The sequence below is a fragment of the Lagenorhynchus albirostris genome, chromosome 3 (assembly GCF_949774975.1).
Source record: "Lagenorhynchus albirostris chromosome 3, mLagAlb1.1, whole genome shotgun sequence".
Classification (NCBI taxonomy): Eukaryota; Metazoa; Chordata; class Mammalia; order Artiodactyla; family Delphinidae; genus Lagenorhynchus; species Lagenorhynchus albirostris.
In genome coordinates, this window is record NC_083097.1 from 143723514 (window position 1) to 143742784 (window position 19271).

Here is a 19271-nt window from a genome sequence, read left to right on the forward strand (position 1 = left end):
TCATACAAAAAGTCCTGTCCTGAGAACTGGCCTTTGCAGCTCACTGCTCTCCTCACTTTGAGTGGATTCCAGAGTAATAAACTTCAAGTCACTACTGGATGTATAGCCACTCTGATTACTAAGCGGGCCAAGCAATCAGACCATGAAACTGGCAAGAACAGCAGTGACTGGAATCTGACCGTTAATTCGCCTGATTAACAGTCTGGAGGGAGGTCAGTGCCACAGCCAGAGACTCACCCATCCATTTTACTAAGATTATGTGTAGGAAGGTTACCCCTTTGGGATCACTTCCACACCCAACTTCACCTCTTCTATCCTGCACATTTACTAACTTCTTCCAGTAGATGTGTGCTCAGAGAATGAAAACTAATTTTAGACTTAGCCTAAGTGAAACTTAATTAGGAAAGTGACTCATGCATGAGTGTCACTGGTTTTCTTTTTCATCTTTTGGTACCTTCTGTAGTCAAGTATTAGTGAAGTTAGACTGAGCCTCTCTACTTTTCTCTCCAAAAGTGAGGAATGATCGGGTTTGGTATTACACGTAGAGACATCACCAGCATTCATGGTCCAGTCTCAGAAGCCCTGATGTGGTTCAATAAGATACTAATGCTTCTAAGTACAAGGTTCTCAAGGTTGGATGATACGTCTCTATATTTGGTTCCTCCTGATTCTGCTTGAGAAATCCCCCTTTTTCCTTTACATTCTCTTCAAGTTCGAGATTTGGCGTTTTAACAAATAAAAAGTCTTTAATTCTTTATGGGTATTCTTCAAGGGGCCATGTACTACCTGGGCTGTTCCATTTGCTTGCAGGCGGGTAGGAATTGGTGCAGTACTGGTCCGTTCAGCTGTAAACTGCTGTTTCATGGCCCATCCCCCATGAGTGATCAATACTTTTCCTCTTTGTTTTTTTTTCAGTTGATTGCTTGGATCCTACGTGCTCCAGCCATGGGGTCTGTGTAAATGGAGAATGCCTTTGCAGCCCTGGCTGGGGTGGCCTCAACTGTGAGCTGGCGAGGGTCCAGTGCCCAGACCAGTGCAGTGGACATGGTACTTACCTCCCCGATACGGGCCTCTGCAGCTGTGATCCCAACTGGATGGGTCCCGACTGCTCCGTCGGTAAGCCAGGAGGTTTCCTCCTCACTTTCCCCAACACTCATGCCCTGTGTTCCTTCCAAAAGCCCAAACAGATGGGAATCTGCTCTTTCCACTCGGGATGGAGGGACTTTGGTCAGTTGCATAGTACCTCTCTTACTCTATCCTCAGTCATGAAGCCTTTGATCCTTGAGAAAAGAACAAACAAACAAACACCACTTGGTCCTTGTGCCTCGTTGGTTTCATCACTGCAAATGGATGAGGGGCCCGGGAGGGATGCTTCCCTTTGCATTATAGCTTTCTTATGTACGCTCCCTAAAGGTACCAGAAAACAAAACAGAACAATTCAGTTCCAGACAAACTGAACAGAATGTCCTATAAAAGAGAAAAGACGCTCCCTCGGGGTGCCAGGTGAACATGTTATAAAGCTCTGCATACTCCAGTGACAGGAAAATAATGAAGTGGCACTGTACCCTTTATTTTCCTAAAATTAAGAGTACGTGCCTTACCTCCCTAGTGACCTTAAAATGGAATGGTTCAACAGTTCAAGCCAGTCTCCACCTTTCCAAGAATGGTTCCGTTCACACTGTCAAGCGCCTATCCAAGCAAGCCATCATCCTTCCGCCCCCTTCTGTCAGATTACCATGGCAATCAGGAAGGGAATCTATGCGAAGCTTTGCTACAATGGGAAAGAAATGAATATTTCATTCCAGAAGGAAAAAAAAAGGAAGAGTCAGTTAACATGGGCTATTTTGGGTATCTTCTCAGCCCACTCGCCTCTGCCTGCAGCTCTGATGTTGGTGGTCCAGGCCAAGCTCTGTGGAGGATGGGGGGAGGGGGCGCCCTAGATCCGAGACCCAGCGGTGCTCCCGACGTGCTGTGTGACTTGGAGTGAGTCACTAGCCCTCCTGGTCTGGTTTCCCCTCCCCTGGCATGATGAGCCATGCCTCCCTCAGTAGTCTGTCATAAGGATGAATGTCTGGCACGTGCTTGTCCTCGAGTGAGAGGTCTGGAATGCCAGAGAGTGCATATCTGTCTGTATGTCTCCTCCCCAACCACAAAAGACTTTGAGCTCCTTTGAGAAAGAGGCTGTGTAAAGGCAGCATGATTAGAGCGGTCACGATTGCCACCAAGGTGCCGATCTGGGTGACAGCTGGGCCTGCAGTCATCAGCGAGGTTGGAGCCGCTGGGTCTCTGACTGGCCTCTGGTCAGTTCAGGCTCTCAACAGGGAAAAGAATCCCAGCTGGCTGGGGAGTCAGGCTCCACGGGTATCTTTTCAGGTGGGCACCTCCCGGGTGGCTTTACCAAACTGGTTGAGCAACAATGTCTGACCTCTTCCTGGGATGGTCTCCAGCCCTAGAGCAGTGGTTCTCACACTTCAGTGTACAGCACAGACACTTGGAGGACTTGACAAAACAGATTTCTAAGTCCCACTCCCCGCGTTTCTAAGTCAAGAGGACCAACCAGGGCATAAGAAGTTGCATTTCCGCATAGTTCCCCAGTGATGGCACTGCAGCCAGTCCAGGGACCCCACTGTGAGAACGCTGCTCTATACCTCACGGTGGATGAATACCCGGCCAGTGGAGAGACAGGCCGCCCAGGATGACATACCTCTGGGCCTTGGGCCAGCTCCAGGGGCCCGGGCCATGTGTGTGGTCCGGCCTCCAGTGGAGGGTTTCGCCGGCTGTGGTGTTGAGCTGTAATCATTGTTTTTCTTCCAGAAGTGTGCTCAGTAGACTGTGGCACTCACGGCGTCTGCATCGGGGGAGCCTGCCGCTGTGAAGAGGGCTGGACAGGCGCAGCTTGTGACCAGCGCGTGTGCCACCCCCGCTGCATTGAGCACGGGACCTGTAAAGATGGCAAATGTGAATGCCGAGAGGGCTGGAATGGTGAACACTGCACCATTGGTAGGCAAACGGCAGGCACCGAAACAGGCACATATTTGCTTTATTTTCATAAATCGTAGATCTATAGTGATGGTCGTGCGTTGCAACTGGCTGTTCCTGCAGGGACACGAGCGCTCTCCAGCATTTCCTGCTGCCTCTCCAAATCTCCCAGGGCATAGGGAAGGGAAAAGCAAGGTCCTGATTGGAAAAGGCTTTCCCTTCTTTCCAGAATTTCAGATGGGGAGGAAAGGGAGCAGATCAGATAAGAAAATCCATCCAAATTACTAATCGTGGAGAAGGGAAATGCACACGCATGGGAAATGGTCAGGGCCTGGAGGTTTCAAGCACCCCAGATGACTGTGGTCTTCAAGTCTCCCCTTTTTGAATACCCTCCCAGCCGGATCCCTGCTTGCTGGCAACAATTGAACTCACTTCTTTTAGACCAGGTTGGATGCAGGGCAGGACTCTCAGGTTTCCTGGGTAACCAGGTACCCCTCTAATAGGTTTGAGCATCCCCTTGTTGTCCCAAGACAAGGCTCTGTCCTTGGGCTCCTGACCCTTCCCCTCACCACCACCATCGATAAATGTCTCCTCCTCTGGCCCCATTTCATTCTCACTCAGTCACCTCTCTGTATATATAAAGCTTGATGACTGAGAATATTTCTTAAAAGGTCACTTTCTTTAAGAAGTAATACTTCTCAAGTTTCTTCGGTTTTGGTTTTGCTTTTGTCCCGGTTTGGGGTTGGTTTCATGCCAAGCTGGCTGAGGCCACGTGCTTGCATGGAAACTCTCAGAGAAGTCTCTATCCAAACTACTAACATGGCCCCTTGAACTTACCTTGGATTCTAGCTATGGAGTTGGGGGCCCTCCCCTCTGTCCTAGCCCCAAGACCCCAGGCACCTGGAGTGAGAGGCAGGGTTAGGAGCTTCTCCAGGCCTGACTCATGAGCTCAGACTCAGTTTCCCATGCTGTTCATTTGGGTGGTCAAGCAGAGAGAAAGTGCTCTCTGCATTAGGTTTCCCCCAGTTCTACCTAATTGGGCATCCGAGGGGCAGCGTGCCTATCCAGGCCACGACCATAGCACTGGGACCCTGCCGGGACAGTCTGTTGGCAGTGAACTGTTTTTGCAATCGTTCAGTGGTGCTCCAGATCCCGTTCCCCCTGCAGCCGCTTTCATCTTCAGTTCCCTGCAGAGTCTGGGGGATAATTCAGAAGGCTTTCAAGGGAAGGAAGTGCACAGCCCAATACTGAGACAGTTTAAAATCCTTATTAATAGCTCCCGCTCTTCAGGGGTGCTCCTCTTGATATACTTTTGCATGCTTGGTGTGATCTAAATACAGACCCTCCCCCCCCATACCTCCATTGCCCCCAGTCTCCCTCCCCAAAAGAGCTCTTGCCAACCAGTAACCTTTAGGTAGAAAATCCCCCTTTGTCTCAGTTCACACAACCCAGCCTCAGCCTCCCCTTTGCTCTCCCCTTCCCGCATCTGCCGAGGGTTTAGCATCCCGCAGGGGTGCCTGCTGACTCTGTCCTACCTACAACTCATCTCTACTCTGGGAAGAGCTCACAGGAGGGCAGCCCTGATGGATCAGAGCAGAGGTTGGAGAACTGTAGGTGGGGGTGCGGACCAAATCTAGCCTGCTGCCTGTTGCTCTGTGGCTTACGAGCTAAGAATAGTGACATTTTTTTAAGGGTTGAAAGAAAAATATTTCCTGACACATGACAGTCATATGAAATTCCAATTTCAGTGTCCCTTAAACAAAGTGTTAGTAGAGGACAGCCACACCCATGTGTGGATGTATCATCAGCTTCTGCACTGCACCTTGGCCTTCAGTCATTGCAACGTGGTCCACAAAGCCATTTGTTGTCTGGTGCAAAAAAGACAGGAAAAAGCTGGCCAACCCCTGAATTGGAGAGTTGCGCAAGTGATGGCAGAGAGGGGGGAGAAAAGAGAAGAGGGTCAACATTCACTTTAGAGAAAGGATACCAATTGTGACTTGAAGGCCATCGGGGGCCAAGGGAAAGGGAAGGGTCCAAATGTCACAGACAGCGAGTGGAGAGAGAACAACTGTTGCGTGGAAATGTCTCTGGGGCCTTGGAAGATGAAATGGGAAGATGGTAACTTGAGTCTCATAGAAGATGGTGAGGATGTGGCCAGCAGGAGAACACAGGAGATGATTCTTTCTAGCCAGCCCTTTGGGTGAGATGAATTAGAGAAAGGTGTTTTTGCTACTTGAAGTGTCTGGTTCAAGTTTCACAGCTCCGTGAGCTCTTGAGAAACAGAGAAGGTGCAGATGTATATGCCAAGTAAAGCGCCCCCAAATGAAGCTAGTGGCGTCCCAGGAAAGTCTCTCCTTCAGAATTATGATCTCTCATGACTTCATGAGCTCGCACTACGTATGTCATAAAGATCTTTATCACCAAAGTCTGTCCTTGTGAGAAATTAGGGCTCTGTGGCTTTATTAGTGGTATCAGTGCCGCCTCCTCACAGATTTACATTCATTGGGCTTTGCTCAGAAAAAGCCAAGCATTCCTTGGTTGGCGAGATTTGCTATTCAAAATCTAGAGGTGTTCGTACACATGTAATTGCTCCTTTTGCTTTTCATCCTCTGCCCCCAGAGCTGTTTCATGGAGTTTTAATCTTTTATTTTGAGCAGACTCTCCTGTCGATTCACTCTAAGTGAATGCCGCAATTTACAAGCCCAGAATCAGTCCTCCTCCTCGGGGATACTGACGGTCAGAAAATAAAGAGAGGCTCTTTGGTCCCTTTCAAGCAGAGCCTCAAATGCTATATTTTGAAAATAGAAAATAAGTAAGAATGAAATGGCACCTAGCCTGCAAAAAAAAAAAAAAATGCATTGGGAGGTTCGGGATAGGGCAAAGCAGTGGGTGCTTGGGTTGTCTGCGGTCTATTTTCAAAAGGTCATGGTGCGACAGTTTTCTTAGGGTCATTGCAGAGAGTCAGCTAAGCATTTCACATCAGTCCTGGTGTATCAAGTTTATTTTACCCAAGGAAGCAAGAAGACAGATGCCGGGGGGAAAGGGATGAGGATAAAAGCACAGCCTTCCAAAACTCAATCCAGTAGAATCACCAGGATCTATCCACGCTTGGTCAAATGCGTTTCTGGAATTTTTCAACCAAATTATTCTTTTATATTTGGATATTTACTACATATTGCTAAAGATTTAAATATGAGGTATAACATGTCAGTGTTAACTGGTAGAGCTGACTTGCCAACAGGTTGGATTCTACCAAGCAATGATCTTTTATTAACTCTTTCTAACAAGTTAAATACAGAGTATGGCAAAAATCTCCAGAATTGCAGAGAGGAGAAATAGACGTTGAATCTAAATCAACCACAATTCGCATATCTCTTTGGAATATATTAGCATTATTTGAATAGGCTGCAGTTTACTCATATGAATAAATCAGAAGGCACATTGTGTGGTTAGACTAGTTTCATTCTTTAAACATAATCCTAAAATGGGTTGTTGTTCCTATCACCTGCCATCCCTCCCACCACCCCTTATTAATACTGTGGATTCAACCTCAGCAGTCTATTCAAAGTCTATAACACCAGGGCATAAAGGAACTGTAGAATAACTCAGAAATCTCTATGAACTAGAGTAAACTCAGATAAACATCTCTTATAAAGAAACAAAGTAAATGTTAACATGTTCCTCAAGCAGAATAGTCGGGCAAAATACAGGGAGAGACCAAAGTTCTTATTGCTGGAGATTACACGGAGGAAAGCAAAATGCTCATTGAAGGTTGTTGCTATTATCGTAAGCTGTGCAGATATCCACTCTAAATAATACAGGCTAACACACACACAGAGTAAATCCACCAAAACTGGGCTCTGACCCTAGCTGAACTCTTTGATATCTGGGTAGTGAGCAATGTCTATAATGGTTATTCTAGCCTGTTTACTTTTTCTATGTGGTCCTGACCTCCAGCTGCATTTCAGAATCATGAGGACTGGATTCCCAGGATCGTGTGGGACTGAGTAACCTGCCCCTGTACCACAAGTCAGAACAGTTTTCTTTTCCCTCTATCGCACTGGGACCCTTCTATTTTTCCTCTTTAATTGGTTGGGGAAAGAACTGGGTTCTTGTGATGTTAATAAGGAAAATGAATCTTTACCCAAGGTAAAACCAGCCGTGCGACAATCTGATGTGCTGATTAAGTGATTGTCATCAGGAGTAGACAGGGTCACAGTTCAAGAGGGAGAGAGCTTCGGAGCTACAGGGAACAGGTCAGGAAGAAAACGACTGTCAAAATGAACCAACTTCAGGGCTTCCCCGGTGGCGCAGTGGTTGAGAGTCCGCCTGCCGATGCAGGGGACATGGGTTCGTGACCTGGTCCGGGAAGATCCCACATGCCGCGGAGCGGCTGGGCCCATAAGCCATGGCCGCTGAGGCTGCACGTCTGGAGCCTGTGCCCTGCAACGGGAGAGGCCACAACAGTGAGAGGCCCGCGTACCGCAAAAAAAAAAAATGAACCAACTTAAGACTGAGTACAGCTGCTTCTGCATCTCATTCCAGCTTCATTTAAGTTATGGAAACTTTTTTTTTCCTTGTAGCTATTATCCTTCAACATTTGAGCTTTCATGACTCTACAATGAGATATCAAGTTGAGATAAAGTTAGCCACTGCGGAGCCATCCTTCCCACTGGGTCTTTGGAAGCAGCTAATTCTCTGATTGGTTCATTAACCTATTCCTCCGGGAGCTCTTATTGGAACCTGTCCTAGGATCTCCATTTTTTTTTTTTTTTTTTTTTTTTTTTTGTGGTACGCGGGCCTCTCACTGTTGTGGCCTCTCCTGTTGCGGAGCACAGGCTCAGGATGCGCAGGCTCAGCGGCCATGGCTCACGGGCCCAGCCGCTCCGCGGCACGTGGGATCTTCGCGGACCCGGGCACGAACCCGTGTACTCTGCATCGGCAGGCAGACTCTCAACCACTGCACCACCGGGGAAGCCCCAAGATCTCCATATTTTTTGAAGTGAAAGCCTAAAGTGATAGTTCTTCACTGTTTAAGATTATGGGCAGCAGAGAGTAGGACATGTTCCACTGCTGCTTTTTTTTTCCCCTACACGTAGGCCAAAATGTGAGCCTTTTCATTGAAGATCAGGAATCACCACATGCCCAGAAGCTCTCTTCACGTCTGGGTCAGGCAGTCTGCCCAGGTTTCCTACCCAAACTCAGATCAAGGCCCTGGAGTTAGAAGTTATAGGAACCCATTTTCAACTCAATGCAAAAAGTGGAATATAATGAAAGGGAAAGAAACTGCCTCACAAGTAGTGAGCCTCTCGTAGCTGAAAGTGTTTAGTTTCTTAGCCTAGATGTTGAAGAGGGCCTTTCAGGGGAAGGTAGACTAGATAGACACAAAGCTCCCCCTGGCTTTATGGCTCAACCATCCTCTAGTTTAAATGGAAACATTTTTTTGGTATGACTTTCTACGTGATTTAGTAACATATGCCCCAGCAGAAAAGGAGGTCTCATCAAAAAAGAAAAGAGGGGAAGAAGTCTTGCAGTTATAGTTCTGTGGGGAGACAGTGAGTTGGAGCATTCCTTGTACCATCACCTTCATGTTTCAGAGGGTCCCCTTGATGTACTAGCACGTGGCCCACAGGGACAAGGCCAGATCCAACAAGTAGATAGCTTGATACGAGGTATCACCGCGTTCACAAGAGCAAAGAGCTAAAAACAGTATGGAACTCTTAGAACAGAAACCCATGGGTGAGAGTTAGCATGAGGAAGATTCCAGACTCAAAAGAAAGGAAAACATCAAAGAATAAGAGCTGTTGAAAAATGGGCTGCACTCCCTGAGTGTAGGTAGTGAGTACTTGGTCGCTTGAGCTCTTACAAAGAATCAACATTTCTTCCAAGACTCTCAGTCTTGGGTTCCACGATATACACTCAAGACTTTTTATTAAAGACAAAGGGAATGCAGAGAGGGCCCCGGAGCAATGAACTCCATCAGATGTTCATCATGGGCACTTTCTCATCACTTGCTCTCTGATTCATTGTGGTATCATGAAGAATAAATGGACAGAGGACAGGAGCTCTGTGTTCTAGGCCTGACTGTGCCACGAACATTCTGGGTGCCCTTGAGAAGTCACCCAACCTTTCTGACCTTAGTTTCTTCCCAAGGCCAATGAGGGGGGTGAACCACATCACTGCTCTCTAGAGTGTGGTCCACAAACATGAGGTGTTTTTGTTGGTGTGCAAATGTATTTTATTGACTGGTTATATATGGGGCTTTTAAAAAGAAGTATTAGGAAAAACCATAACTAGCTCGTTAAACTCATGATTACATGGGCGTTAATGCTTAGGGATGTTGAAAAAGCAGGTAGTGATATTAGGCCTAAGTAAATTTGAAGAAAAATATTAAGTAAATAACAGTGCAGATATTGCAAATGTCACAAATGCACTATGTGATTGACTAGATTTAGAACACACTTGGATGAGATGATCTCGAAGGACCTGTCCATCTCCAGAAATTTATTACTTTTGATGCAAATTTATATGCATCCCGTGGAATGGTCCACTCCAGGACAATCAAATCCTTCTCTCTTCTGTAAGGTCAGGGAGGGTCTCCAGGTAGATTCCCGTAATATACTGATACACTTTACATCAAAGGGATGGATACAGCAGAGTGTTGGTTTTGCCGATGATACGTTGTGAATTTTGTTAGTCTGATTATCTGCTCATCTCAGCTGCAGTTTATATCTGATTTACCTAGACAATGCTTCTGTGCATTGAAAAACTTCCTTCAGTGGTTTATATTTGTGTTTCTTTTTGTCCATTTATATTTGTGTTTCTTTTTTTAAATTTTTTATTGAAGTATAGTTGATTTAGAATGTTGTGTTAATTTCTGCTGTACAGCAAAAGTGATTCAGTTATACATATATATACATTCCTTTTTGAAATATTCTTTTCCATTATGGTTTATCATAGGATATTGAATATAGTTCTCTGTGCTGTGCAGTAGGACCTTGTTGTTTATCCATCCTGTATAAATTAGCTGAAGTCTGCTAACCTCAACTTCCCACTCCATCCCTTCCCCAACCCCCTCCCCCTCGGCAACCACAAGTCTGTTCTCTATGTCCGTGATTCTGTTTGTTTCAGATAGGTTCATTTGTGTCATATTTTAGATTCCACATATAAGTGATATCATATGGTATTTGTCTCTCTCTTTCTGACTTACTTCGCTTAGTATGATAATCTCTAGGTCCATCCATGTTGCTGCAAATGGCATTATTTCATTCTTTTTTATGGCTGAGTCATATTCCTGTGTGTGTGTGTGTGTGTGTGTGTGTGTGTGTGTGTGTGTGTGTGTGTGTGTGTGTGTGTGTGTGTGTATACACCACATCTTCTTTATCCATTCGTCTGTCGATGGACATTTAGGTTGTTTCCATGTCTTGACTATTGTAAATAGTGTGCTATGAACATAGCGATGCATGCATCTTTTCGAGTTATGGTTTTGGCATATGGCAACCCGATTTTTAGTTTTTTGAGGAACCTCCGTACTCTTTTCCATAGTGGCTGCACCAATTTACATTCCCTCCAACAGTGTAGGAGGGTTCCCTTTTCTCCACACCCTCTCCAGCATTTCTTACTTGTAGACTTTTTTTTTTTTTTTTTTTGCGGTACGCGGGCCTCTCACTGCTGTGGCCTCTCCTGTCGCAGAGCACAGGCTCCGGACGCGCAGGCTCAGCGGCCATGGCTCACGGGCCCAGCCGCTCCAGCGGCACGTGGGATCCCCCCGGACCGGGGCACGAACCCGCATCCCCCGCATCGGCAGGCGGACCCTCAACCACTGCGCCACCAGGGAAGCCCACTTGTAGACTTTTTAATGATGGCCATTCTGACTGGTGTGAGGTGATACCTCATTGTAGTTTTGATTTGCATTTCTCTAATAATTAGCTATGTTGACCATCTTTTCCTGTGCCTATTGGCGATCTGTGTACCTTCTTTGGATATATTTGTGTTTCCTAATTAAAAAAGAGATGGTGTTAAAGTAGAGGTCCATCTGACTGTATCCACGTCACTTGCATTTGAGCAATGCAGGCGTGATAATGAAGGGATTAAGACACAGTCTTTCGTGTCAGTCTACCTGAGATCAAATCCGAGCAGATTTCTTAACCTCTGTGTGCCTCAGTTTATCTGTAAAATGAGAATACCGAATACGACCTACCTCGTTGGGTTATATGTAAAGTAGTTGGCCCAGTGCCCATCATAAAGTAAAAGCCAAATCAATGTGAGCGAACATCATCGTCATCATCCCCCATTATCACCATCATTATCTACTGCCAACGTGAGACAGAGCACAGGGGAGGATTATCAAAATCAACTTCTCTTTAAGACATTTCTGCTACCTTCAGTCTCCCTCTCACACGTCTGCCCTCAATCCATCAGGCAGTTAGCAGCATGTCGAAAATAACACCTACCCACTCTCCATTTCCCAAAGGTTTGTTCTGTAACTTGCTGGCATCTGGTTCTAACAGAGAAACCGCCTCTCTTACCTGGAATTGAACCTGCTTATTTTACCAAACAGCCCAATTGTACATGAAACCAAACCTCTGAATATCCTTAGGTTAATACAGGTTAATATTAATACAATTGTGAAATTGGGGTTTGCTGCTTTCAACCAAAGTTCCCCAAGCTAGACCTCTTGGACATATCCAGGGGTAGCCAAGAGTTCTCTGAGAATTTATTTTTAATTCTAGGTTTCCTTTTGACCATAAGTATACTTCAAAAGGAAAAAAAACTTTTCCCTTGAAATATTACTTTGGAATCCTGTTATTATTTGAAGAGAATAAAACTTCAGTTCTTTAAGCCAGTGTTTCTCCATATAGGGACCACAGACATATTCTGGAGGCCTTTGGTAGGAATCTGTTCTCCTTTAAGAAGAAATCTGGTATTTCTTACATTTGAGGATGTTGTCAGCTCAGTGTGTCTTAGAACACCTTGTCCTGGTCTCGCCTTTCCTTACTCCTTCTCATTCCTCATGACTCTGGGTTCTAAGATTCTATCTGCCTGGCTCTGTGCATCAAAGAATGACCTAGGAGCCTCAACTTCGACTCAGTTGAGTAGCACACATGCTTTTTGGAGAGTGAAGACTCTCACTGGTCTGTCCCTCTTCAGCCCAATAAACTTCACAATTACCCGCATTCCTCCCAGGCTGCAATTGCTTGACTCCTTAGAGCACAACCCAGGGGTCATATCTGGGGTTTCTTTGCAATTCCTTGCCTCATTTCCTGGGTTATCAGGAGTCATACCGGGTATCCCAGATGTTCATGGAAGAAACAGATTTTGCATTTTCTCCCAAGTTGCCTGCCTCATGGGGTTCACTCTTATACTAACCCACTTCTTTCACAGCATTCTATTTCACAAGCTCTTTTTCAAAGGCTTGCCTTTATTGCTTTTGGAAAATAGGGTACCATCATTTTTTTTTTTTCTTGCGGTACGCGGGCCTCTCACTGTTGTGGCCTCTCCCGTTGCGGAGCACAGGCTCCGGACGCGCAGGCCCAGCGGCCATGGCTCACGGGCCCAGCCGCTCCGCGGCATGTGGGATCCTCCCGGACCGGGGCACGAACCCGCGTCCCCTGCATCGGCAGGTGAACCCTTAACCACTGCGCCACCAGGGAAGCCCAGGTACCATCATTTTGAAAACCCGCCAGTCGAAGTCAGGGATTATTGCTCTCCTCTTCTATCCTTGCCATCGTGCATTTCTATATATCATTATAACCAGACCCGCAGAGGCCTTCATACCACTGACGATCTCTCAGCCTTTCCCTTCATGAGTAATAAAGAAAGAAACCTCACCAAGTAGCAGCTAGGAGAAAGTTGGGTATTTCATCATAAACATTCTCGGGATAATTAAAACGGATTAAATTACAAGAGAAAATGCATTTAGTTAATCTTTCCTCTAATTAGAAAAGTATCCCTGGTTTTAAGTAAAGTGTTTGTTTTTAAAAACATGTTTTCATTGTAATCAGTACAGGGGAGGCCTGCTTGGTCCTCAATGATAGGATTCAACATCTGCAAAGTAATTAAAAGCTACCAGCCAGTGTTTTTTTGATGATTAAGATCCTTCAGGAGCCTATTCAGTCTTTTCCCATTGCTTTCACCATGGGATTCTCCATAAATGACCTTATTCTGTGGTCCATGGCGACATTACCCTCTTTCTGTGCCCAAACGGTTGAAGATGTGGCTGACTTGTCTTAGTCAACAAGTGTCAAGCGGGGAGATGAATTCAGGAGAGTTTATATACTTTTCGAAGTGAGCTGGGATAATAGTCAAAATGAGACCAGTAGGCAACATGAGACATGCATGAAATAGAATAGGGTCACAGTCTAGCCCTCCATGAGTTCTGTTCCAAGGCTGACAGATCCCACACTGCCCCAAGCCCCGCAAGTCCATCCCACCGGTAAGGAATGATTTACATCACTTCTTCAATTTTATGGTTCATCCCCACTGCAAAGCTTCCTCCCCACCCTCACCCCAGACATTGCTAGAAGTTTCCAAATATGTCTCACATGTTCATCTTTAGCCCATTCAGATTCTTCTAGCTCAGTCCCCTCAGTGAGGCTGCCTACAAAATGCAGTTAAGGGGAACCCTAGGATACTTCCCCTACTGCCCGGGTCCACGCCAGGGGTGTACCAGCCAGGACCCTCAGTACCCACCCTACTGAAGCCCTGCTGTGTTTACACACAGAAGGAGAGAATGCCACACTCTCCCGCGCTGGGAAACTTTATCAGCTGGTAACATGTTCCTTTGAGAAAACAGCCCTTCATTTTTTGCCTATAGCCCCTCTCCCACACTTCAAGGTTTTGTCCCAGGGCTGGGCTGTAGAACAGACCACAGGATCCTTTCTGTTTCCTCACCTGCGTTCATCCTCAGACACCTTCTGTAGACCCAGGGACAGTGAGGGATTTTCACAAGTTCTCCAAACACAGCCAGGCTCTGAATCCCAACTTAGCCTTGGGACCCCTACCATCTACACAGCCGACTCTTAAGGTTGCTTCCGTTTTCAGTCAGCTCAACTGTCCATCAAAGAGTCCCTGTGGCCTCCCACCTTCCTAATAGTCATGTCCCAGGAGGAAGGGAGAGGGAACTGCTTCCATGTCCCCTAGACTCTAGGTTTCCAGCAGTTTCGGGCACAGCTCTTTGAGGCTGCTTGCTCTAATCACGCATGGCATCCAGCATCACCCAGCGGGCCAAACTATACATCACAAAAACTACATCCTGCCAGAGAAAGCAAGGGTTAACCAGCGTTCTAGAGACAGAAAGCCCCAGGTAATTGTTGTCCAGGAGGAATTAAAGACACAGACCTACTAGAGAATGGACTTGAGGATATGGGGAGGGGGAAGGGTAAGCTGGGATGAAGTGAGAGAGTGGCATGGACGTGTATACACTACCAAACGTAAAACAGATCGCTAGTGGGAAGCAGCCGCATAGCACAGGGAGATCAGCTCGGTGCTTTGTGACCACCTAGAGGGGTGAGATAGGGAGGGTGGGGGGGAGGAGATCTGGGAATATATGTATAGCTGATTCACTTTGTTATAAAGCAGAAACTAACACACCATTGTAAAGCAATTATACTGCAATAAAGATGTTAAAAAAGAAAAAGAAAAAGAAAGCGCGGTAAAAAAAAAAAAAAATTTGCTGAAGATCCTGGGCCACGAATTCCAAGTTCAGCCACAGCAGCGCCTGGTCAAATTAGCAATGAAGTTGGTTAGAGCCTGGCCCAGAAGCGTCATCTGTCTAAAGCTGTAGGCAGAGTGATGGGCTCTGATAAGTGTGAATTGCATTTCTTTATTTTTTTAATTATGCTTTAACTTCAAGAGGGCTTGCCAGGCAGCCGTGTCTCATCTAGAATCAATGTCGGGGGGTAGGGGCCCCCAAAGATTATAAAACAGGCACCTCACAACACAGAGGAAACATTTGTACCTGATTTGATTCCAACATGTTAGCAAGCTGTCACTCGCTGGTCACACTGCTCCATCCAGGAGACACACTGTCTAATGACACGAAACTCAAACGTAGTGGCTTGGCCCTGCAAGAGAGCATCCTGGTAAGAGGCAGTGAGATTGTTTCTCTACGTTAGGTGCATGTGAGCTCAGGAAGCCCAGATGTTGCTGGTGATAGCAACGCCCGCCCGCCCGTGAATAGGGAGGGAGATTGAAGATGTTGAGAGAAACTAGCTTCTTCCTATTAACCCAGGAACGCAAGCAAGTCGAGTTGGGTCCCTGAAGCAAGTTGCTATCAGCTTCTCACCATACTTTGAATATGAATTGATTTAACTTTGTATCTCCATTTAATGGAGCCAAGAAAGATCTGTATCTGTTCACTTACAGACCTGCTCTCTGGGGGTCTGATACAGGAAATGTTTTCATATCATAGAAAAGCCTAGCGCCGAAAACGGTCTACCCAGAATTAAACAGCTTGAAACACATAATATACATCAATACCCACTCCAGACTCTCAGTAGCTACCACATCCTGTCTATACACTAACATCTTCCCTCTCTGCTAACTGTGAACACTCATTATCAGTGCTCATATAGCTACTACTGTAGTTATCATGCGTTCGCAGGGAGGGGCTGGTGTAAGGAAATGTGTAGCAAAAAGATTAAATGTGTGAATGAAACAGGCCTGGCTTCAAATCCATTGCCTGTCGGGTGACCTTTGGCAGTGTCTGTATCTTCAGTAAGCTTTGGTTTCTCCCATCTGTAAACTGGGAATTAATAACACACATGCCCTACTGTTGTGAGGGCTTCACTTATAGGCGAAGCACTTACCACAGTGCTTGATGTTCCGTCAATGTTGGCTTAGTCATCATGAACAGCACTTCTCTGTGCCATTACTGTAGTATCCCCACTGTGTCTTCATGGAGTAAGCAGTTAAGAAAGCAGTAGGGATAGGATACAACAATGCATGGGAAGGAGCCCAAAAGTCCAGAAAGAGAGGCTGGGGTACTAGAGCTCATGTGTTAAGCCAGGTGTCTGGGACCTTCCTCTGATTTCACTCTTGCAGGAGGAGCTCTTTGGAACACCTGGATTCTGTTCCTTTAAGAAGGGAGAACCCAAGGAGCAAGTGTAAAGCAGGGAGGGCGGTAGAAATGGCCCAGGGTGGATCTGACTGCCAACTGCAGGAACGTGGGTGTAATAGACAGGAGAGCCACGTGTGTTTCATTGCATGCCACGTCTGGGGTCCATACTTCCTCTCTCTGGCTCTAGCTGGGCAATGGCAACTGCATTCATTCATTCGTCACGAAACATTTATGCAGTGCCTACTGTGAGCTGACTGTAGCACACGCCCCCTCCCTCTTCCGTGGGAGCCCCCGGGGCAGCAGGGATGAGAAGTGACTTGCAGAGGGGCGGTTGACAGCCTGAGGAACTCTAGACCTCTACTGCCTTTTTGACTGCATGAGACTTCGCTGTTTTCTAACTTGGGACACCCTCCTGGTGTTTCTACCAATATTTTTGGCTTATTTTTCTACACCATGCTTTGCTCATAGCTTCCCAAGGAGATCAATGTAAGAATAGAAGCCCTGTACTTCAAATGGTAGTTTCAATTCCTTTGTAACACAGTGTAATTACATAAAAGGAAGCAGTCAGGTATCAAACTGTGTGGATACACACAAATGACTCCCTCGTAAGTGTTAATATTTCCAACAATGGAAGACATTTAGTTAAATCAAATGAAGATGGCAACTCATTAAAATTTGATTTTCCCTCCTATCCTTTTTCATCTTTTAATCCTCCATATACGGCACAGGCTGTTCAGTTAAACAGCACTCATTAATTAAACCTCAGCTTCTGCTAGCTGTATCTATATTTTTATTTATTAGGACAACCTTTAGATGCTTATAATCTAATTTAGTTGGATTACTGCTTGGACATCTCTAAGTAAGAAAACTGTGGGGTTTTTCAGGTGGAATTACTGGCTAGAGGAGGATGTGGGAGAAATCAAGTTCTCCCCTGGCAGGAGCTGGCAGACAGGTCTCTCCTCTGCTGGCGGGGGGGGGCGCTTAACCTAGATTTGGATAATAAGGGTACCATGCATTCAGTATCTTTGTTGACTATAGGAAGGGGGGGGGAGGGCCAAATCTATAGAAGAAGATGTAAATTCAAACACCCCTATGTGGGTGAGGCAAGCCCAGTATAAGTAAGTGCATTAAATAGGGTGTAAAATGGTAAGGATTGGAAACAATCTGGAAACTAAAGGCCCTATCTGTGGAGGGCAGACACAACCCGCCACTGGCTGAACGTTGCCATGTAGAAATGCAAGCCTAGTTTTGCCAAATTTTCCACTTCTTCAGTAGAAGCCAGAGATCCAGATTGGTACGCATACTCTCCCAACGTTTAAATGTTGGCAAGCAACTCAAAATGTATGCAAATGCTGTACAAGCCATTCAAACAAGACTGGGGGCCAAACGAGACACCCATCGACTGGGGGCCAAACGAGACACCCATCTGTGGCCACTGACATCTCCAGTGAAAGCTGAGTGCTGAATGAGGAAACATCATTTGCCTGGATTGAGACTTGCATAGCTTTGGCTACTTTTCTTTGATACCCCACCTCTCCTGGTGACTGGTTTAAGCTGGCGGGAGTCTCATTATCCTGATATAACGGTGATACTTTGCACTTACACGGTGAATTTTTCTCCAAGGAGCTCAAAGACTTTGTGTTGCCTCAGTCAACCTCACAACAAGCCTGTGAGGCCAGCAGGAGGCTCTTGCCCCCCAATACACAGTGAACAGCATCAGGAAGGATTTGACACCAGGCAGCCAGGTCGACTCATTGGTTTCAATCCACGGTCTACACAATTGGCAAATACAGCATTCAAGAAGCATGGGCAGGGTTTCCAGTACTGCCTCCTCTGCTGCCCTTTTTGGCTTCTATTCCTTGCATCTGCTCCAGTTGACAGCTCAGCCCCAGATCTCAACAGTATAGGCCAACTGAGCCAGTAACTTATTCCTGTGCCGTGCGTGTGAGTGCGTACACGTCTGTGTGTGCATGCATGTGTGTGCACCCATCTGACTTCTCAGCAGGCCCAGCATGGTACATCCGCACCCATTACAACATGTCTCTGCATTGGTCATTGGTCTAATGCCATGCTCTGAAATGCTACCTTTGCAAGTGCTCAAGACCTAGAAACTCCAGATAGGTATCTTCAGGAATCTGGATACCTGTATTTTACTAACCGTGCCTGAATAATTCGTGCTGCTTGAGGTCCCTATGTCCCTTCTCTTCCTCGGTCTGCTAGAATTACGATGGTAGAGGAGAAGTCTTTCCCTTACGGAGCTGGCACGTGTGCCCTCTCCATGGCCACGGTGGCTTAGTGGGAATGGCCGTGTAAAGCAGGCGCAAGGGCTAGAGCAGTGCAGTAAAGGGCCAGGAACGAGGATCTTCCCTGAGTTGCCTTGGGGAGAACAGCCAAGGAAGTAACACCGACCGTCAGTGATTGGAGCTCTGTCACTGCCGTCACTTCCCCTCCATGACTGGGCTCAAGGGCTTTCCTACACAGGCCCCCTGCCCAGCCCCTTCCTTGCTTCTTGGGCATATGTGCTGTCTGTCTTGCTCTCCTCAGGGGAATTCCTTCCATGGGCTTTGCAGGCATGACCCAGAAGGAAGACTCCAGTACAGCAGAGTGTAAACCTGTTGATCTTTACCCCAGGACAGCAGAGCACGAGTCTCCTGCATTTTCTAGATTACCATGCTCTTCCCTCCAAGTTGTCTCAGATCAGGCTGCTGATTCCCGGGAACACTTCCCAGCGTGATATTCTACTAACAGTCATTCACATTCTCTGCATGCGAGCATGCCATAAACATCCTTCAGAGGAAGATGCAAAAATGAGAGAAACACCTGGCCATTTTCAAATGCATGTGTTGGGGAGAAAACTCAACTTATTGACATTGGAACGACAAAGGCTGTCATACCCACCCAGCTTGCCATCTGATCCTGCAAATCAGGACACTCTTCATTAGAGTCAAAGGAAACTGCCTTTACCAGGGATGCAAACTTTCAAGGTCTGCAGGAAAGCAATGGAAATCCTTCCTCAATCTAGTCTGAGCCACAATGGATTGAGCCCCCTGAATCAACCATAATGTTTCAGCTCGTCCAGTAGATCAAAACCAATATTGAATACGTTTAAAGCACGTAGATTAAAAGAACGATTTCTTCCTATATACGAGTATAGCTGAGTATATAAAGAAATGGCTTCTTTGCTGCCTTGGGAGAAATCGACTTGTGCTTTCCATGTGGCCGTTCAGAATGG

General features: G+C 46.3%; 1 protein-coding gene across 1 annotated transcript in view; it reads left to right on the forward strand.

Annotated features, from left to right (window-relative positions):
- The window catches only part of TENM2 (teneurin transmembrane protein 2), a 1157329-nt gene that overhangs the window by 995131 nt on the left and 142927 nt on the right, over window positions 1-19271 (forward strand). The window contains 2 exon segments of the mRNA XM_060144169.1: window positions 916-1116; window positions 2815-3000. Coding sequence (XP_060000152.1) covers window positions 916-1116; window positions 2815-3000 — 387 coding nt within the window.